Here is a 22,665-nt window from a genome sequence, read left to right on the forward strand (position 1 = left end):
TTTTTAGATTTGTACGGTAACTGTTGCTGCTTAGCAGGTTTTATGTGAGCAGTACTGGTATGCATTGCATATGACCAGAGATGGGCAAAAATACATAAACATTTATTTAAATACAAAATACCCCTCAATTAAATGTATTAAAATAAAATACAAAATACTGTATTTTGTATTTAAAATATAGCGGAAAAAAATTCTGAATTTTCTATTTTCTCATAATTTGGTATAGAGCATTCAGGTTTGGGCTATATAATGTGCACAAAGCTCTGGTGAAATCTTTTAAACAACATTAATTAATCATTCTATCTCTATATAGTATACAGTATAAAGGTTTCAGGTTTCTGGTCCTAGCATAAACCATAATCTAATCTTTATTCTTATTGCAATTTGAACCAGTAGATATTATTTTTACCTGTGGACAGATTGTTTACACATATGTTGGTCATTCTTTTTTTAAATACGGTTCAGTTTTGTTTTAATGCATTTTAATAAATGTGGATTAAAAAAATGCTAGTGCCATAGTCTGAAACATTAATGTCCTGGTCAAGGGTTTTTTTCTGGGTTTAGTTCTCCAAATTAGCAAGTGCTTGCTGGGAAATTAAAATATCATCTTTGTTTCACTGGTGCTTTATTTTGACATTTATGTGCTTTTATGAACTTCTCTTTTTACCGGAAGGAAACCATTAACATTTGCTGTAATCCTTTGAATTTGACTTTCTGCAACTTTCCACTAAACCCGGTGTTCCGTGGGATTTATTTTCATTGGATGATTAAGTTAAACAAGAAATATGTCCAGTGCTTACTTTCAGTGAAACTGTGTTGTATTATATATGGTTTGAGATATACAGTACCTTGCACTAGTAGTGGCAAGAAGAAAGCCATTGTTGAAAGTGAACCATAATACATTTTCCAATTTAGTTTGCAAAAGACTTACTGGGGCAGAGGTTCATCTTGCAGCAGGACAATGACCCTAAACATACAGCTATAGCTGCAATGGAATAGTTTAGATCAAAGCATGTTAATGTCTTAAAATGTCACAGTTAAAGCCCAGACATAAATCCAATTGAGAATCTATGGCAAGACTTGAAAATTGCTGTTCAGACGGTCTCCATCCAATCTGACTAAGCTTCAGCTTTTTTGCCAAGAAGAATGGACAAACATTTCCAGATGTGCAAAGCTGGTGGAGACATACCCCCAAAGACTTGCAGCTTTAATTGCAGTTCTACTAAGTATTTACTCAGGGGGTGAATATACATGCACTGTTTTTGTACCATGTTTGACTTTTCATACAAGAGAAAGCTTTTTGTTTTAAACTATAACCACATTCTTTCCCTAACCATAACCAGTATCAACCAAAGTTTATTTACCATAACTACCTTAAATACCTGCGAGTTGCCTTGTTTTGGAAATATCGGCTGTATGGATATTCTCCAATATAATGTGACTTTAAGGCACAAAAGTGCCAAAAAAAGACATTTGAGAAAACTCAACAGCAATGTCTCTTTCCAGATTGCCTCTTTTCAATATTGCTGTTGAGGCAGACAAGAGGAAAATTATATTCTTGTAAAGCTAATTTGATTTGAATTCTTTATTTTTAACTTGGTACCTCCTTTCTTGTAGCAGCTTCCTTATTTCTTTTCTTTGTACTTTTTTTTTTGTATGCTGTTCATTTGTTGTAAATACCTTTTCTTCTTCCCTTCCCACCGCGAATCTCCTCTCTCCATTTTGCTTGTGTATATATTTATAACTTCCTAACCTGTTCTTTCCTTCTTGATTATTTCTCTCCTTCTCTTCCTTTGCAAGCTGCTGTAGCTGCCACAGCCAAACCCAGCACATTTACTACTGCTACCACTGCTGGGGCCCCTGGGGGCCTTCCTCAGAGGCCCCCTGGCTCTCTGGGCCCTAGCCCTGCTTCTCATTACATCCCCTCAGTCAACGAAGGTACAGACTGAACTGATGGGTATCGCGTAGGGAAAGTCTCGCAGCCATACTCCTTTTTAGTTACTTATCTTTGTCTTTGGAGATCTTCGGCTTCCTAGATCTTCTTTCCTACATTACTTCCTTCTGTCCTTCCTTTTGTTAATTTTCTCCATCACATTTGTATTTTTTTCACTCTCCGTTCATATTTTTATTTGTTCTCTTGACTCTGTCTCGCTCTCTCTTCATGTCGTCACAATTTTTCACCTCCCCTCTCTTCACTCCATCAGTTATTCATCTCCACTCCTTATTGGCTCGTCACCTCTTTTCTTGCAGCAGTCTTGCTTTTTCCTGCAGTAAATGTTAGTTTAGGTTTTCATCTCAGGTTTCTCACTCCAGTTTTTTTCAGTGTCTTTGTCCTTATTTTGATCTACAGCGCTCTCTGTTTCACCTGTCTTTCTGTCATAGCTAAGTTCAGTCCACTGTCAATCCAATCAGAAATTGCTAGTTTTTGGTCTCCAAATGCAATTGCTGCAAAACATTTGGCATAGGAACTGGTCAAGTGTTTTTGATGTGACTTGGCCATGATAAATTAAACCAGTTCTGCAATATTTGTAAGCGCTAGACAATTTGCTTATTGGTATTCCCTACATGTTTCTTAAATAAAGATTTTATGACATAATCCAATAGTTAAACAAAAACAGTAGTACAAGCAAAACAACTGCCAATCTCTATCTATTGCTCTTAAATTTGTATTCACAATGTTTTCCATGGCCTTGTAATTTTGTAGAAACATTGTAAATTAAACTTTTTTTGTCAATCCGCTACAAATTAAATAGTTTCGGACAATAAGGATTTTGCAGCAAAAGTTGGTGAGACAAAGAGCTGTGTCATCAGCAAACTGTTACTTTTCTAGTGTTTGGAACAGAGAGTGCATTGACCACAGTCCCAATGCCCTGGTGTGTGGTAGTTTCTCAGTTGACAGTATTCTGTAATCCTGTCCTGTTTTCTGTCTCCAAGTCTACCTGTTTGTCTGTCTGTATGTCCATGTCTCCCCATGTTTCAGTGTCTCTAAGATCACTGTTTGCATGCTTGCTATTTCCAATGTCACTGGGTGGGGGGAAAGCCAACAAAAACAATAAATAAAAAAGATTTGTGTTACCGATGACAACATTTTTCCCTGGTTTGACATATAGCCGTCCCTCTGTTTTCACTTGCAGCACATTCATCTTACACTGTAGTACATTTCAAAGAGGCATACATTTTAAAGTTGCGGTTAAAACAGAAGTCTGAATGATAACATGTTTCTTGAATTATTTATTTGATTCTTTATTGTAAAGGAACCAAAGTGTTCATTCTAACATTGCTTGAGTCTCTCTTGTGTCCCTCTCAGAGGTTTATGCAGTGTTTTCTATTAAACACATTATAAACTTATTTTTATAAACAGCATTTTGGATTTTACCATGGCGGCCTGTTGCCCCATTCACCTGAACAATGAATTTGCTCTCAAATTATCGAAACTGTTTCACTATACGAAAGTCAATCAAAACTGATAACCTTTTAGTTTCCCATTTTCAGACTCAATAGTTTAGATTAGTTTTGTAATGCTTGCTGTACGGGAAAACACGCTTGCTGTTTTCCCGTACAGCAAGCATGTTTTTCTAAGGATAACTTGACCGTTGTAGGGGTAAACAGAAACTGTAGCAAAGATGTCAAGGGTTTATACCATGTTTTTTCCAAAACACTGCCCTGCAGAAACAACATTATTATTTGTATTATCATAAAGTAGCAGTCATTTTTTACTTACAGTAGCATAATAGCATAATGTGTAGCATAATAGCATAATGTGTTAAATAGCAAGTCATTAAAGTGGCATATAGTAAAACTTCTTGTCTAAAATCTAACAATTTTACAGCTGTGGCTTGTAAATTGTATTTTACGAACATATTTTAGAAAATTGTTCAAATTTCATTTTGTTTTAACATTTTAATTTTCTGCAAGACAGTGAGCAAGTGTTGCAGCTAGAGGTTGACAGACTATGCTTTTCGGATTGTTGTTACTGAGACGACATGTGATTATTTTATTTTTTTAACACATTCCATCTGTCCACCTCTACACAGTATATTCCTGAATGTGATATGTCTATAATTCCCCGAATGGTTTAAGTTTTTCCTGTGTATTTCAATGGCGGAGGTAAGTTTCCATTGTGCACCTGGAAAAGGAATGTGTATGGAATTTCTTTCCTGCCTAAAAGCCATTCACTGTCCATTCAGGTACATTTCACATACATGCATTTTCCTTGGAAAACATATATTAAACCAATATATGTGAATAAGGTACTTGGTTTATGTTGAGTATCAACGAGTAAACATTTAAGTCCATCTTTTGTCACAGACGTGTAAAAGCTGGTGTACATTTCTTTGGGGTTTGGTGTAAAATATAAATATATGCCATAACCTCGGCTCAGTCTGATACAGTTGGATTTTAGCCCTATTAAAACGATACCAAGACATTTTGAATGTTAGTTATTTTTCAGTCACTCAGGTAAATGCAACTGAGAAAAAGTGTAATGTATAACAACCATGAAACTACAAGATTTTCTAATGTTTCCCTCTGGTTTCAAGTAAAATCCTCCACACATTGTAGTGATATAGTGATCACTTTGATGCTGAATGAAATCAAACACACTCAAGTTCATCATGCCAAGGTATCGTTATGAGGCTTATGTCGGTCCACTTTTGCAGTGTTGTATATCTGTTGTTTGCCTGTGGAATACCATCAACATAATCAGGCTGTGGTTAGCAGAAATAATAACTTTGCTCTAACCAAGACTGCAAATAACAACAATATTCCCATTTGGTCTTGACCTGTTTGTGTGATTTTTATTTTTTGTTATGAGGACTTTGTTATGAGGAAATGTGTAACTCCGTATAAATGTGTGTGTGTGTGCGTGTGTATGTATATATATATATATATATATATATATATATATATATATAGAAGTGAGAAACTTACTGCTGTCGTATTTAAACATTTTTTTCAGCCTGAAGGGGCATAAAGGAATAGTTTAACACTATGGGGAATGCCCTTATTTGGGTGTTTTTCCAAATGTGACTTGAGAAGATTGATATCAGTCTCATGTCTGCTGGCTGTTTATGTGCAAGTTTAATAAAAGATGCAAGGTGATGTAACGTGTTTGATCAGTCAGCTTTTGATTATATCACTTGCCACAATAATTGCGTTATCAGGTGATTCCTCCCAACACTTCGGTCCATTAGCAAGACTTGTGTAGTGGCCATTCATAACATGCCTTTTCCAAAGGGGCCTAATGCTTGACACCATACAAACAGCAAAATATATACTTGTACATAAAATCGGAAAAACAGTACTGGTAAGGCTCTAATAAAAAAAAAAGTTCTCTCCCAACTGTGTCGTATAATTGGAAAAGAAAAAAGTGTTTTTATGTGACAGGAAGTGAGACGTGTGTATGAACACTTGAAAGGCTTTGGAATCTAGAACTATCCACTGGCCCAACCTGTAGTCTTTTCTTACTTTGTGCATGTGTGTCTGTGTGCAGGTTGGAGCCAGCTGGCAGCCATGCACTGTGTGATGCTCCCTGACCTCCTTGGCCTGGACAAGTTCAGACCTCCTCTACTGGAGATGTTGGCGAGGCGATGGCAGGACCGCTGTCTCGAGGTAACACACACACAAACTGTACGCACAGGTCCAAGCTAAGCACCAACCCTGTTTTCTGAGAATTATGTTCATATATTTTAAATGATCAACAAAAAACATTTTGATAGAAACCTATTACTTAGTTTGTATTAACATGACGATGAATTTAATGAATGTATCTGCAATGTTGCAATATGTTCATACTAAATATACATAACTGCAACATATAAACTGTATGTATCTTAGTTGTGTCCCCTACTATTTATCATCCACCAAATGAATCATGTCTGTTTATTTAAATTCAACATGGCTGCTTACCGAGACTGAAACATATTTATCAGTATAGCTACAATCATAACTTTGCCCTGTGTGCGGTTTTAGGTGCGAGAAGCAGCACAAGCTCTCCTACTGGCTGAGTTAAGGAGGATTGGCCAATCCGGACGTAAGGACACCATCGACCTGTGGGCTCCCTACCTTCCTCAGTATGTGGACACCGTGAGCTCCCGTAAGTAACTCCCACTGCTAAATATCTGAGAGAAAGAAATCTGGATTTGGTTGTGCTGGATCTCCTTTATTTTTAATGTTACCAAATGACAGTATTTATTTACAACACAGTTTATTTTTACACACACTCTGATACATGGTGAGGTCTTTGCCGTGGTTTCAGTATTGATATCAAGATATTTAACCAGGGTATTGAATCCAAGCCATAATTTTTTTAAACAGTCGTCGTAAGCCTTCTTCAAGCCCTGTGGCTCAGTAGTGGAGCGGGTCGGCCTTCAATCAGAAGGTCAGCGGTTTGATCCCTGCCATCAGTGTATGAATGGGGGTGAATGACATGAGGTGTTAAATAGGGTTGGGTACCGAGAACCGGTGCCAATATGGCACCGGTTCCAACACGTCCGGTACCTACCGGACCGAAAAGCAATGCAGATTTCGGTGCTTTCTTCCGGTGCCTGAGCCGATTTAAATACTTTTTTTTTTTACACTACTCTGTAATGTTGCTCGGTATATAGATACTAAAAAGGTAGCGCAGTACCCGTACGTTAAAAACGATAAGATTTTGATGTATCGATACTATTAAAATAGCGCGGATCAGAGCGCACTCCTCCACTCTTTGTTGTCTGCCTGCATGCAGAGCGGGGCTGGAGGGGGCGGGGCTTCCAGCGCTCACACAACACTCACAGCGCGCGCACACAGAGATCGCTGCAGACACGAGCACGAGCTTTTGAACGTCCGTCCTCGGCTTGCTGGAATAAATCTCTCCAGTTGATATTAATGATGACGTGTAGTCCAGTAAAGCAGCAGTTTGTAGAATCCAACGGTTTCTGGGTTCTGTTGCACACGGTCCCGTCAAGCCACCTGATGCTTGTGTCTGTTCTTTTTTTTTTTTAAATATATTGTTTATAGTTTGAAATTAAAAGGTTTGAAGCTGTAGTTTGAAGACAAGTGTGTTGTATGTATTTTTTCATTTATATGTAAAGTATACTTTAAACAGTTAATATATTGTTAAATTTTAAGAAAAGGAATTTCCTTGGCAATAAAAAAGTATCGGTTCAGGCACTGTTTAGGCACCGGTATCGTTTTAAAAGTATCGGTTTAGCACCGGTATCGGAAAAAACCCAAACGATACCCATCCCTAGTGTTAAAGGGCTTTGAGTGGTCGGAAGACTAGAAAAGCGCTGTACAAGTACAAGATGGTAGTGGTTTTTAGAATCAGTTAGCTTAACGTTTTTTCACGTCGATTTAGGAGATGTTTCTCTGCCCCCGTCGTTCATGGATGTTGCTAGTTAGCCATGTAGTAATATTGTGTGCCCATTTTTAATACCACCTACAAAGCTGCAATTGGAATATTGTTTTTAGAATTTGGAGCGGTCGATGAACGCGAAAAAAATAAATATCAATCTATCATCCTCTCTATATTCTTTTCCTTTTCTTCATTGTCTTTTTCCTCTGTCTGTCCTCTGCTCCCTGGTCACTCTCTGTCTATAGTTACATCTGTTGATGGGAAGAAAGGGGAATCTCCATCTTCTTTTCTTGGAACTACCTCCTCCTGAAATGCTGTGTGTGTGTGTGTGTGTGTGTGTGTGTGTGTGTGTGTGTGTGTGTGTGTGTGTGTGTGTGTGTGTGTGTGTGTGTGTGTGTGTGTGTGTGTGTGTTCGGGAGTCGCCTTGTGGTTGGTGAGGATGCTGGGGGTTTCTCAGGGGAACAGTTGCCATGGAAATGGGCACCAGTCAGTGTTGTGTTACCACAGCAATATCGCGGAGCGGGGGGTGATGAGCCGGTGACCTCATGGGACGAGGGATGGAGTGGGTGGGGCGGTGGCGTGGGGCGGAGACGGAGAGATAGAGCGAGGTTAAAGGGTCATTGAATCTGATCTGTGTGCTGCACAGCAAGACTGGAATAGAGAGTAAGATGACTCCTGCTCAGCCTGGAATATGATGGGAAAGTCGGGGAATGTGTTGAATTCTCTGGAGAAGTCTGTGGTCTGTCTGTTGTTGAGCACCACAAATGTAATTTTCACATATTTTGAACTCTAAATCCAATGTTTTACCCTTCCAACATCAAGACCATGTCCACACCATGTCTGTCATATTCATTGAATGTGCTGTAACTCTGTTACGTTGTTCATTCTGGTCACATGACATCTATTGCTTCTGTCCATCCGGGGAGAGGGATCCTCCTCTGTTGCTCTCCCGAAGGTTTCTTCCTTTTTTTTTTTTTCCTGTGAAAGGGTTTTTTCTATTTTTTGGGAGTTTTTCCTGATCCGATGTGAGGTCCTGGGACAGGGCTATGTGTACAGATTGTAAAGCCCTCCGAGGCAAATTTGTATTTGTGATTTTGGGCTATACAAAATAAACTGAGTTGAATGTCCACAGCAAATGCTGCTCAACAATTTTTTGCTTGTTTTCAAACTGTGAATTCGCCTTGGAAGTTGGGCCTCAGTATTGCATAAGCTCAACTGAAACATCCATCTGTTCGACCTTCATTACATCTTCAATGTTCTCAGATGCAGCACCTGAGGAGACGGCTAACAACATCGGCACCATCAAAAAAGTACTAAATCCAGGGATCCAGGGCCTTATTAATCAATCATTAGAGATAAGTCCACAACACAGACGGCATGAGATTTGTGTAATTGGGACAACAGCCCATCAAGGAAGCGTCCCATAGGAATGAAGAATAGACTTGACCCATCTTGCTGATCAGTGCCATATCAACATTGGGTTTCGTAATGACAACACATGCAAATTAAAATCTTCAACGGATGTAATCCATCAATATAGGTATTTTTTTTTTAAATTCTCTCCCAAAATGGACATTCTAACTACGGTACTATATGCAATGGAATGGACCCATACTTGTAAAGCGCTTTTCTAGTCTTCCGACCACTCAAAGCGCTTTAACACTACATGACATCATTCAGCCATTCTCACTGATGAGAGGAGCTACCATGCAAGGTGCCACATCAGGATTATCAACCATTCATACACCGTAGGCGCAGCTACAGGAGCAATTTAGGGTTAAGTGTCTTGCTCAAGGACAGATCGACATGGGCTTGCGAACCACCGATCCTCTGATTGAAGGACGACCCTGCTCACCACTGAGCCACAGTCGCCCACAAGAAGGCGGCCATTCTTATGAAAATAGCCACATCTTAGTTGAAATCAATAACCTTGCAACCTTCCACCGATCGTGTTCTTCTGCGAAGAAGTCGGCAAGTTAAATCATCTGTTAAACTACCGCTCAGGTCGCCTCCCCCTGCTGTACACCCTGCCTCACGCACACTCACTCTGTTGTCCCTCACATGAGACGAGTGGTGCAACATAAATGGAGCAATCGGACCCATTTCAAACTGTTGACACTGTCACCAAATATGCCCTTTAACCTCTGGTTAAGGGGTCTTAGGCCTTTTTCTCTATTTTACATAATTTCTTAAATTCACCTTTTAAAGGCACTTGCATATGAGATATATACCCAGAACAAGAACAACATGCATACTCTGTATGGACAGTATGTATGTGTGTACTATAGACAGTATGTATGTGTGTACTATGGACTGTCCACACAGACTCCACCAGCTGTCAGCTCCTCTTACGGGCACACAGAGGAGGGGGCCAGAAACTGCAGGGTCTCGCGGATCTAACGGGAGCGGATTATTTTTTCTGCACTGTTTTTTCGCGGAGATATTAATATTAAAAAAACGTAAACACTGTATATCACGCTGGCCTGACGCCAGACCCCAGAGGGTTAAGTCCCCCTCGCTCTGTGTGTCCGTCTGTCTCTCAGCTCATCTTCTCCAGCAGAAGAGTGGTTGGTGTTTTGAAGGAAGTCCCCAGTATTTATCCATTAGCTTTTAGTGAGAGGAAATGTCACAGAGTCCTGCCTTCGCAGCATGGGGGGCGCGCAAAGCAGTGGCCGTGACCTTTCAGCACTCTTGGAGGCGTTTAAAAGGCTTTTTCACAAAGAAGACAGGGCGAGCTGGAGTATTTAACCTAGAGGAAGAGACATAAACTGTACACATTGTCTTTATCGTCGCTGCCGTGTTTAATTAGCTCAGCCTTTCAGCTTTAAAGGAGCAGTTCAGTTTGCCTCGGTCCAAAGTTTCAAGAATATGCCAACCAACACCTCTACGATGCTGGACATGCTGCGTAGAAATACAATACACTTTAATCTTTGAGGTGGAAGACTTCCAGATCTACAAGGGTGGGGGGCGGGGAGAAAGAGCCAACCTGGGGAGGGTGTGGCTGAATGGATGTAGAGGGTCTCTACATACACTTTACACTCTCATATCCACACACTTGATTAAACAAAGTCACCAGCATTGTTCGCCCTCACACACGCATGAACACACGTTTTTTTGAGGCGGGGAAACTGTGAGTGTGTGAAGTGTCTTTGATCACTGAGCGGTGGTCCCCATTTCTTCTCTCGCTCCTCTGCCTTTAGTTCGCTATATCTGTCTTTTAACTAATGAACCTGCTGTTGTTCAAGCTCCGCCTCTTTCGCATCCTCACCCCCCCACATTTTTAATCTCTCCTACCACTTCCCATTCTTCTCTGCCTCCTCTTCGCCATTCTTACTTTTTATTCTCCATTTTTGTTTTGTTTGTTTCTTTTACTGTTTCATACACATTTCACCCTCTCCATTCTCCCCTCCATTTTTTTATTATTCTTTGCTGGAAGGATGGAGGATAAATTCAGTGGCCTTAGATTCTTCTATGTATATTTAAAAAAAAGTCTTGCAGATCTAACAGGAAGTGTGTATGTGTAAATGGAACTATTAAATATACAAATGGTAAAAGGGAACACAACAAGAAAACTATCTTTCGATAATTTTATCAATAGTTCTTAAAAAATACAGAATGAAATGGTCAAAATGCAAAAGGAAACTAAGCTAAGAAAGGAAGAGTAGACTGATTTAAAACAAACAAACAAACAGGACGTACATGTTTAAACAGAGGAGGGGATAGTAGAGTAACAGACAGAGAAGGGGAGAACGGGATCCTGGAGGTTAACAAGGCATGCTGGGAGCTATGTGTCATGGCTGACATGACAAGCTTGACCTTGGAACAGGGCGAAACATCCACCCCTCCTCCACCTCCCTCGGCTCCTGTGTCTCTCTTTTTCTCATTTGTGTGTGTGTGTGTGTGTGTGTGTGTGTGTGTGTGTGTGTGTGTGTGAGAGAGAGAGTGTGAGAAAGACAAATCACCACAAACAAAACATGCAGACCAGAATTCTGCACAATGTTTTATTATGAGACAATTGTTCATAACTCGGGGACGTTATTGTAGTGACATTTGAATGGTATTGGACCATTCTGCGGTTTTATGATTCATTTCCAGTGCCAATGCACAGCGTATCCTTCACACAGCGAGATGGACAGTCATGGTGGCGGACGGGAATGCAGGAAACCCGAGTTTGTGTCTCGTCACAGACCTGCCATTATTAATAGCAATATATAGAGGACTCATCTCCACCTGAGCAGAGTATGAAATCGCGACCAATGGGATCGTCCCTCAAGGTAGTATAGCAGTTGTGTGCTCTCTCTTGCGTTGTGTAATAATTCAGGCACACTTGATCATGAATTTTCTCCAATCAGCCATCTATTCAGGGAGACGGCGTCCAGTAGACTCGTGGCTGGTAACGTAACAGACACACATTAGGGTTCTCACAGCCCACCTTGTGGCAACAAGCTCCGGGAACAGGGAACAGTTTACGGGACGCACCGTTTAAGTCTGCAGGGGCCCAGCAGAGGGCGCTCATGCCACACAACATGCTCGTCCCAGTGGGAAACTAATTATAATGCAATGTATATGATATTGACAAACTTAGGAGGGAATAATACTTGCAAATAATGGCCAGTGATGGCAAGTGGAATCATTAACTCTGTTACATTAGCACCGCTGGCACCGTCAGCTTTGATGCTAGCACCGTTAGCTGGCTCAGCCGCTGGCTCAGCCGCTGCCTTGTTGAGGAGGCAGAGAGAAATGCTCTGAATTTTTCCAACATAGTTTATCTACAACAAATATATTTTTTCTCCTCAGTCAAAAAGACCGATAATGCAGAAAGATCAATATTTGAATAATTCTGGCATCTTCCATAATCTGGGGGCTTGTTGTCCAGCTGGGGAAAGATTGTGGTTTGATTTAAATATCAAAATGAGTACATCCCGTCTCACTTCATGCGGCAGGACTGGATATTATAGGAAGACATACAATACAATAAGTTAACCTTCAATACAAACTGCATTAAAAAAATAATGCATTTCAGCTATGGTTACATTTCTATCAAAACAAATTTGCTGTTGTATAGGTCGCCTATTTGTCAGTACAGCAACAAATGACTGAAGAATCTCGGGAAATTAAGGGAAAATTAAATCCGCCACTGTTCCCTAATTGCCACTAGCAGGCGCTCCTGTTCACTAAGAGTTGCAAGAGCTCGCTTTAATACACTTAAAGAGTGACTACATGCTAGATTTTGGAAGAAGCAAAAGCACAGCTGCACTGAGAGGATTCTTTTGAACCATGGCCGTGTCAGCAAAGTGTCTGTGAACTGAAATTTAACTGAACTGAGAGAGACGGAGCTCTATTTATGTAGAAACATCGTCGTCAGTCTTTTTGTCCAATCACAGTGAAGCATCAGTTATGCTTTAATTAAGTTCAATTAAGTTTTTATCACTTTAACGTTTGAGGCGGATAATCAACAACGTGTGTGCGTGTGCGCGCACGCGATATACAGCTGCACAGAGTCATTATGTTGAGATGTCAGCGGTGTGTGTGTGTGAGAGCAGGTTAATTGGAACATGATACACAACATTAACCAGGATTAATCAATTTAATTACACTGTGTATAATTACAGTGTTTTTCCTGTGAGCTCAGGGTATCCTCCTGTGTGATGAATTATTGTTATCTTTTGGGGGGAGGGGGGTTTCAATAATGTAATTTCTATAATTAGCATTTTTTGGTCGTTGTTTTTTTGCACACTGTGATGTGTGTTTGTCTGTGTGTGTAATTCATTAATTGGGCTGTTTTCCCAGAGATTAGCCCAGCATAGGCTCTGTTACCTTTAGCCGCTTCATTCATTAGCGCCTCATCATTCATTAACCCAGCCGCTAATGAAAAGCCACTCTTAATTGGAAACAGGGAGATAAGGGCTAAATGAAAACACTAAATATAGTGTGTGTGTGTGTGTGTGTGTGTGTGCGTGTGCATGTTTTCCATTAATTCTCTAGATAAGAAAAAGGCCCAATAAACCTTTATTAGCTTCTTAGCCAGGACAACCAGCCTGTTTATAAAGATCAAGACAGAAACCTGGTGGGATGAGCTCACATCTTTTTCCTGTGACAATACAGGCGGATATTTAACATCAACTAAAATGTTTGTCTCTCTCCTCAGCTGGGTCAGCGACTGAGCCTTCTCCTCCGGCCCCGCCTCCTCCCGAGGCTCAGCCAATAGAAGCAAAGGTTCCCGAGGAAGAAATGGATGTCACGGATGATGACATCACCGCAGGTATGGACATAAATTACGACATATCTAGAAAAAAAGGCTCATAAGATAAGATGTGTTGCGAAAGCCGATCAGCGTTGAGATGCTCCGCCCGTCATCAAACTAGCTACTGGTACTCCAGTAGCGCTGGAAGCGGCAGTCATCAAGACTGTCGGTGAAGTCGATAAGTCGGTGAAATCCACCAAGCTACGGATAATATTATGAACCGAGACATGAGGGCGTCTGATGGTCTGACGTTTGTGGCACTTCCACAACACGTTGTGATGTCCTGAGAGGTCAGGATCGTGAGGTGAGACGTGGGTGCACAAATCAAGACGACAAGCAGTGGTTTCTAACTCAAAGTTCTGTATTCTTATTATTATTTATTTATGCAAAAGGTAAACTTTATTTAATTCCAAACAAAAAGTCGCTACACATAACACACACAAGTATCTTCAGTTTACTTCGGGTTCATTTTCTTTAACGTAACATAAAACTCCCTTTCTTCTCCTCCGCTCCTGTCCTTTGTTCTCCCTAACACCAGCTCCTCACAGGGTAATCAGCCACCTCTTTTTCAGCTGGGCAGCAGCCTTGGGCCCGGCTGCCCTGCTGACTATGGGAATTGTTGTTAACTCTCACCCGTGCTTCGGGTTTAAACATGGATTTTGTACTTAACAATTTGGCATTATCAGGGAAATGTTTGGGGACGGCGGGACGCAAGCCAGTCAAGCAGCGGTTCTAGCAGTGGTGGGCCGTCACTGCTGACCGTCACTGATGACCGTCACTGCTGGCCTAAACAGAATCACAAAGTTATAGCTATTTTATTAAAAAAAAAATTGAAAATACACTACATGTGTTATAATTATTTTTCCCTATCAGGGATTTTCTCATTGCACAGATCCTGTCTTCGTCTGTTGCTCTGCCTTCAGCACTGCTTTCACTGCAGCTGAGTTTTTCATCCAATCAGATTTTTTCCTCCTGTGTCTCTATGGGAGCAAAGCAGTTAAAGCAGATTAAAGTACACAGGGAGTGGACGTTGTGGTTGATTGTCATGGTCTTTAACAAATCAGATCTTTAGTTTGACAAGCTGGGTGTATTCTTTGACGCGCTGCGCCTGTGAAATGACATGGACGCGTGATTGGTCAGTGGCCCAGCGTGACCATTAACATGCGCTGTGATTGGTCAGTGTGTCAACAGGGCAGAGCTCAGTGGGAGCTGGAATGGTTCGGGCTGAAACGAGAGAAGTTGTGACATGTTTGTGTTTTGCTTGTGTAGGCGCTCGGTGGCTGGAGAAGAAGGCAATGTTGTGCAGTCAGGACCACGTCCGACCGAGAGGCGCTGCGTAATTGCGCATTGCTCGGCAGGGGTGTCGGCTGGTGGTTGAAGCTTCGTGGGTCGGTCCACGTGCCCGGTGTGAGTTCTCCCTGAGCCCAGAATGGCGCTCTGTAAACGTGCATTGCTCAACGGGAGTGTCCGCTGTCTCTTTTTTCTTCTCCTCGTCAAAGTGGTGGAGCTTCGCGGCTCGGTCCCCACGCCCCATGCTCGTAGTAGTGCTGTGTGTCTACATGGTGGTCTGTATGAACGCGCCGCGTATTGAGTAGGGATGGGTATCGTTTTTTTTTTTTTTTTCTGATGCCAGTGCTAAACCGATACTTTGAAAACGATACCGGTGCTAAACCGATACTTTTTTATTGCCAAGGCAATTTTTCTTCTTCAAATTGAACAATATATTTACCGTTTAAAGTATACTATAAATAAATAAATACAAAACACTTGACTTCAAACTACAGCTTCAAACTTTTTAACTTAAAACTCTAAACAATATATTTTAAAAAAAAAAATGAAAAAAAGCATCAGGTGGCCTGATGGGGAACGTGTGCAACAGAACTCCACTCAGAAACAGTTGGATTCTACAAGCTTTACTGGACTACACGTCATCATTAATATCAACTGGGAGAGCTTTTTTGAACCAGACGGTGCTCTTGAATTCGGCAAACACCAACTGAACTGAAGAACAAACACGTCTCCTAATAATCTCACTTTGTATCGCGGCTTGGAGCGTTTCTCAGCTGGTGTTCTTGCCGGTCAGCTGCGGTTTCTCCGATCTGACGTTGACTTCCATCAGACGTTTCTAGTAGGAAGTTTATAGTTTATAGTTCAGGAGTCTTTTCTGCATCTTTCTCGTCCAGATTCCAGCATTTAAAACAGATGTTTCCTCAACGAGGTTTGGTGGAGGAAACGGAGCGTTTCTCTCTCGGAGTTTGGCTCTTCTTCTTTACACGCAGTTATTTTGTTGCATTTGCTGCACGTCGCTTTGTTGCAAAATACAACCAGACTTTTGGCCGTTTACCTTTCTGACTTTTCTCTGTTAAAAGGTTGATGGCTAGCTAGCTACTCTAGCTATACAACCTGCTACCAGGACGGACTCATCAGAGTAGTGTAACAAAAAGTGAGTTTCGGCTCAGGCACCGAAAGGAAGCACCAAAATCTGTGTTGCATTTCAGTCCGGTGCCATAGTGGCACCGGTTTTCAGTACCCAACCCTAGTATTGAGTGTCTGACAGTAACTCCCGGGACAATTTTTTCCCCCAGTCGGCCCCTGATGTGGACTATATAGCACTGAAGGCCTAGGTCGAAAACGCACGGCCCGCCACTGGGTTCTAGACACATCCCACATTACTGACGAACTTCACACTGTGTGAAAGGTGTGAGGTCTGAAATTGAGGGATCTTTTTTTTCTTCGCCCGGTAGGAAACATTAGAAGGTAATTTATTATTTACAGTATGTGCTACTGAATTTAGGGTTTTTACCCGGGCGACTCTAGATTATTCATTGTGTGTGCGTGTGTCGTGCTTTGTGTGTATGTGTGTGAGAGAGAGAGAGATATCAGTGTGCTGTGACCTGCATGGTGTCAAAAGCAGTTTGTTGTTTAGTGTGCACACGCTCTCTCTCTCGTTCTCCCTCACTCACACACACACGAATGAAATGACTGACAGGTGTCAGTACAGTGCAGTACAGGTAGAAGACGCACACTTTTCATGTCCATTTATCTTTTGACACATTACCTTGAAAGTTTAACCGTGACGTGCAGATGGCCCGGTGGATCTTCTCCGGTGACTACAGTTGTATCCGTTGGTGATCACAGTATAATAGCTGGATCATTTCTGTCTAATGATCTAGTGATTAGTGGTCCTCCTGCAGCAGCAGCTGATCGTGAGAGTAACAACAGAATTAACACGTCTGAAGGGAAGTTTACATTCTGAAGAGCATTGCAGCATCCCTCCCTCCTCCCTCCTCTCAGACCAGTCAATATCGCACATATGTCTGACAATTTATCATTTCTCACAGCTTTTTTTCTCCTATAGACAGTAGTGAGTGTGTGTGTGTGTTTTTCTTCTTCTCCCCATTCAGTCCCTGCAGTATTATTAAATCCGTTAGTAGACCGAGCAGTCTGAATCTTCTCTGATACGGAGGGGAGAAGTTTTTGTCCCCTTTTCTTTGTTTCCTTTCTTCCTTCGCTCCTTGTTCTTTTTAGTTTTTGAGCTCCTCTTTTCATGAATCCATTTAAAAACAATGTGGATGTTGTGTTTTGGCTAGTGGACAACCTGCACATGTGTACACGACGTGTACTAAGCATTTGAAAGCCTCAAAGTAATTTTAATTTCATGAAGATCAGACCTCATGTATTGATTTCAGCCTCTTTTTTTCAGGAATTTCCAATATGTATTTACATTCAGTAATTATCTCTCTTTATGGACAATTATGCACGTATGTAATCCAGCACAATTTAATCTCGTCGATAGCAGCCTCAGCGTTTATCGTTCCCTCTCTTTACTTTGCCTGTTTGTGTCATAATTTGTTGAGAAAGTGAAAATGAAAGTTACATTATTTATATTATATTAGACCAAATACCAGATTTTTGTTTCAGTCTCCTGCACTCTAATTAAAGTGAAGGGTGATTATGACAGTGTCAGGGCTGCACAAAGCTATTCATTCATTCTTTATTTTCTGAACTTCAGCAAATGTCAATTAAAGCGAGGCAATATCTTCAAATGTCTTCTAAACCCAAAGATATTCAGTTTGCTAAGATAACAAACAGACAAATGCATCACATCTTCACACTGGAGAAGACAATAATTGTGTAAATGGACTGTACTTGTGTAAACCCATTCACACACTGATGAATTAACACTGACAGGGGGCTACCATACAAGGTTTACTTGACAATTTGGTCAGTCAATACTTTTAGAATTATTAGGTTCATAATTATTACAATGCCAGGGTGCTGGAAAGGAGGCTACGACCATTTATCGAACCTCAGATTCAAGAGGAGCAGTGCGAATTCTGTCCAGGTCGTGGAACAGTGGACCAGCTCTTTATACTTGCAAGACTACTGGAGGGATCCTGGGAGTTTGCCATCCGTTCTCTGTACGAATGCAGTAGGAGCTGTGTTCGTATTCTCTGCATTAAGTCAGAAACATTCCCGGTGGGTGTTGGCCTCTGCGAGGGCTGCCCTTTACCACCGGTCCTGTTTGTGACTTTTTGTGACGCAGCCGGGGGGGCTGAGAACATCAGGTTCAGGGGTCACTGGATTGCTTCTCTGCTGTTCGTAGATGATGTGGTCCTGTTGGCCTCCTCGGACAGCATTCACTGGATTTTTAGCCGAGTGTGAAGCGTATGAGCGGATGAGAGTTAGCATCTGAGACCATGGTGCTCTGCCGGAAACCGGTGGATTGCTCCCTCCATGTGGGGAGTGCCTACTGCAAGCGAAGGAGTTCAAGTATCTCAGTGTCTTGTTCACGAGTGAGGGTAAGATGGAGCGGGAGTAAAACAGGCGCAGTAAAACAGGCACTGCACAGAACCGTTTTAAAGAAGAGGGAGCTTTGCCTTCCGGCTCAGCCTCTCGGTCTAGGCTCCGACTCTCACCTATGGTCATGAACTCTGGGTCGTGACCGAAAAGAACGAGGTCGCGGATACAAGCGCCAAAATTGTTTTCCTCCATAGAGATAGGGTAAGGAGCTCAGACATCAGGAAGGAACTTGGAGTTAAGGCGCTACACCTTCGTGGCAAAAGGAGTCAGCTGAGGTGGTTCAGGCATCTAATCAGGGTGCCTCTTGGGCGCCTCCAACTGGAGGTTTTCCAGGCACGCCCAACTGGTAGGGGACCCCGGGGAAGACCCAGAAAATGCTGGAGGGATTATATCTCTCAGCTGGTTTCGGAACGCCAGAATGAGCTGGAAAATGTTGCGGGTGAGAGGGAAGTCTGGGTCAGCCTGCTGTGCTCGTCTATATATCTGAATATCTGGGCCAAGACTTTGTTTTCCGCACGCTGTTCATGGTTTACAGTCTAACAACTCAGGTGGCCAGTTATCAAGCTGATTTTTAAACCAAATAAGAAGCTAAATGATCATCAGACGGCAGCCGCTGGGTTCCCAGATTACGTTTTGGTCAATGCGTTCCATCTTGTTTGCTCTCCATGCGGACTGTTCACCCGCATTCAGACCAAGGCCGCTCCAACATGACGGACTACAAACGGAAACCAGAACATTTCCGATACTCAAATCTTGTACCGCTGCCTAAGGGTTCTGCATTTGAATGCCAAGTTTTTTCTATTATACATATGGCATACAGTATAGGAACATGACTACCGAGAGAAGAGAGGGGAGGCTAAAACGGGAGGAGAGAGGTGTGAAATGGAGGAAGAGGAAAGGAGGAAAAAAAGAGACGGGGGGAGAAAGGGGGGAGGGGAGTTAATATAGAAGAAGGAAAGGACCGAAAACAAGAAAGGATGGAGGGAGAGGATAGGAAAAAAAAAGGAAAAAAAGAGACGTCGACAGCCACACAATCATTTGGCTGGAGGCTGTTGACTGGAGGCTGACACACACACACATATACACACACACACACACACACACACACACACACACACACATACACACACACACACACACACAGGATGGGCAGGTGACAACAGTTGTTGCTCTGTGCCACAACTGACAAACCTGTGTGATTGTGTGTGTGTGTGATTGTGTGTGGTAATTATGTCCATGCTTGTGTCAGGGGATGTCATTAGGATCCACAGCACCCTCCTTCTCAAATCCCCCCACCAACACCATCTCTTTCTCTTTGTGTCTCTCTCACACACACACACACAGACATTGGCATGATATTTTGCTAAAGCATCCCGACAAACAAATTTAAGTCAGCGACGCCTACAGTGTAACGCTAATATGTGCACAAATAACAGAATGAAACAAGTAAAAAACTGGCCATAAGAACATTGGTAACAGCAGTGGTACTCAAATTCAACACAAAAATATCTGCAGCTGCATTAAAGCCCCATCATATCCATGTGGAATAGTAAGGTGGTTACAACACTAGAAGACGACTGAGAGAGTATCTCATCTCTGCCTCTGATGGAGCCCCCCCCACACACACACATACACACACCACATACATTATCTCTGTGCTGGCGGGCATTTTTGTCTCCTTCAGGATTCAGACATTATGAACTGATGTCTTCCAGCCACCAACATGTAGAATTAAACTACAGATATGTACTTGCAATAGTATTGTTTTCTATTTGACATCCATTCCCCATCCTGTTTGTTGGATGGAACGAAGGAAAGTCAGATAAAGGTCAGAGGTCGGGCTGACCCTCACCTCGCGGTGTCATTAGCCCGGTTGTGATTTGGTTAGCTGAAACGCTAGCCTCTCCTGCTAATCTAATATCGGAGCCTGGAGGTCGTTTGGGTCAGATCACATTTCTCCTCAGAACAGATTGAATTTATGGAGAGATAAATGGTCCAAGCTGCAACTCTGAACGTTCATGATTGTTTCTGGTGATTGTGTCTCTTCTGTTTTACACAGTGATGGACCTAGCTGGTGTGCAGGGATATTAATATATAACAGAGAGAAGAGTGAAGTTATTAATGTAAAGGAATGTTTTTTTGTTGTCTCTCTGACTCGTTTGAGGCGGCGCGAACAGACCGTTTGACGCGGGGCGAACTGAGCGAAGGACGCGGCTCGAACTGAGCGCCAGTTGAAATATCCCAACTCGGGCGACAAAGTCGCGTGAGTCATAGTTGCGTCAGCCAATCAGTCTTGAGAATCAGCGTTGAGAAGCTCCGCCCGTCACCACCGCCGTCTTGCTGCTGCTCCGCCAGAAGTAGCGCTGGTAGCGGCTTCATTCAGAGACTGTTGTGGGACTACGGATAATATTATGAACCCAGACAACATGGAGTTTGATGTTCCGACGTATGTGGAGTTTACACAACAAGTATAAAGCAGAACTAGTGGTTATTTCCATGGGGGATGGCATAATCCGTATCCGTTTTACGGAGATAAACCAGGCGCAGTTCCTGGAGGAGTCTGTGAAATTCACCGAGCTGTGCGAGGGCCTTTGATGTTCCGACATGTTTGGGACTTCCACAACAAGTATAAAGCAGAACTAGTGGTTATTTATTCCATAGTCGATACCGGAAAAGACAGCTCTTTTTCACGGAGAGACCCGACGCCGATAAGCCACGCCCCCTTTGTGGCATTTGGTGTGAACACCCTCGTTTCACTCGCGCGACCAAACTGAAGTGGTAAGCGCAACGTGACAAATTGTGTCGCGTCCGGTGTGAACACAGCATTAGGCCATTTTATTTTGCCTAAGTCAAAAGACAATGTGACGTAGGACATTTTACAAGCTTTTCAAGATGGCATTTTGAACCTAGCATTTAAGCTAGCAATTTAGTTAGCATTTTTTGTCAATGAAAATCTCACTGAAGATAATATTAGTAATCATAACATAATTTGACCATTATTACAGTATGCCTGTGGTGCCGTGTCTAGAGGCAGATTGTGCACCCCTATTACATCTGTTCAAGTTTTTTGTGTTTTCTGAAAAAATGTCTTGGGACATTATTTTAGGAAGGTGACAATATGTAAGATAGTAGTAAAGGATAATACAGTATGGTATGAAAGCAGAATAACATGTTTTGTACACTATGATGCAGTGTAGTATGGTGTTCTATGGTATTTTATGTTATGTGATTTTGGCATGCTATGGTTTGGTATGGCTTGACTTGGTTTTAATTTTGGTATGATTTGGTATAGTATGATATGATTGGGTATCGTATAGTTTTATTTTGTATGGTAGGATTTGGTATAGTATTATATTGTTTGATTTGGTATAGTATGGTTTGGTATAGTATGATATTATTTGATTTTGTATGATATATGTTTTGGTATGGTATGATTATATGGTTTTATTTTGTATGGTATGGTTTTATTTAATTTTGTATGGTTCGGTTGTATTTTATTTTGTATTGTATGGTTTTATTTAATTTTGAATGTTTTGGTTTTATTTTATTTGGTATGGTTTGGTATGATTTCTTTTAATTTGATAAGGTATGCTTGGCTGGTTGGATTTGATATGGTGTTTGATTTCTGTAAGGTTTGGTATGGTTTGATTTGGTATGGCATTTCTCTCTCTTTCTCTGTCTCACGCAGACATCCACAGGCGCACACAGGTACACACTTGTCTTATGGTTGAGTGGGCAGTGTGATAATGTGCACATGAACGGGGGATGGGCAGAGTGTGTGTGATTGTATGTGTGTGTCAAGGTTTATGAATGTGTCACAAAGATAAAGCGCTGGCCTTGGGGTGTGTGTTGTGTGTGTGTGTGTGTGTGTGTGTGTGTGTGTGTGTGTGTGTGTGTGTGTGTGTGTGTGTGTGTGTGAGAGAGAGATTACAAACACGGATAAAGAGTTACAGAGACACAGATTTTTTTCCTCAGGTGTCTGCCAGGTTTTGTCCGAGTGGAAGTTATGGAGTCATTTAGGTCAGACCAGCACAACAAGTGTCAACGCAACACATACGGGAAATGTAGAAACAATCAGACAGACGAAGAGATGATGAGTTTTCAGGCCTGTGGGCAGATTTACATGTTAACACAGATCACGTCGCTCAGTATCACCTTGGAGACTCACTCCACATGACACGTAAAACACACCCACTCTAATCGGCTTTTATGGAAAAAAGATAGAGAGATTCTGACCGCTCATCAACACGGACCCACTTAATGTAAATGTTTGCGTGTCTTT

The 22,665-nt window shown here is 41.8% G+C and overlaps 1 protein-coding gene across 1 annotated transcript in view; it reads left to right on the forward strand.

Annotated features, from left to right (window-relative positions):
• The window catches only part of wdr7 (WD repeat domain 7), a gene marked incomplete at its 5' end in the record, with an annotated part of 120,357 nt that overhangs the window by 44,050 nt on the left and 53,642 nt on the right, over window positions 1-22,665 (forward strand). The window contains 3 exons of the mRNA XM_079235295.1: window positions 5,492-5,610; window positions 5,971-6,094; window positions 13,485-13,598. Of these exons, the coding sequence (XP_079091421.1) occupies window positions 5,492-5,610; window positions 5,971-6,094; window positions 13,485-13,598 (357 nt within the window). The remainder of the gene's footprint in view (window positions 1-5,491; window positions 5,611-5,970; window positions 6,095-13,484; window positions 13,599-22,665) is intronic.

This window comes from Taurulus bubalis (assembly GCF_910589615.1).
Source record: "Taurulus bubalis genome assembly, chromosome: 19".
Lineage (NCBI taxonomy): Eukaryota > Metazoa > Chordata > Actinopteri > Perciformes > Cottidae > Taurulus > Taurulus bubalis.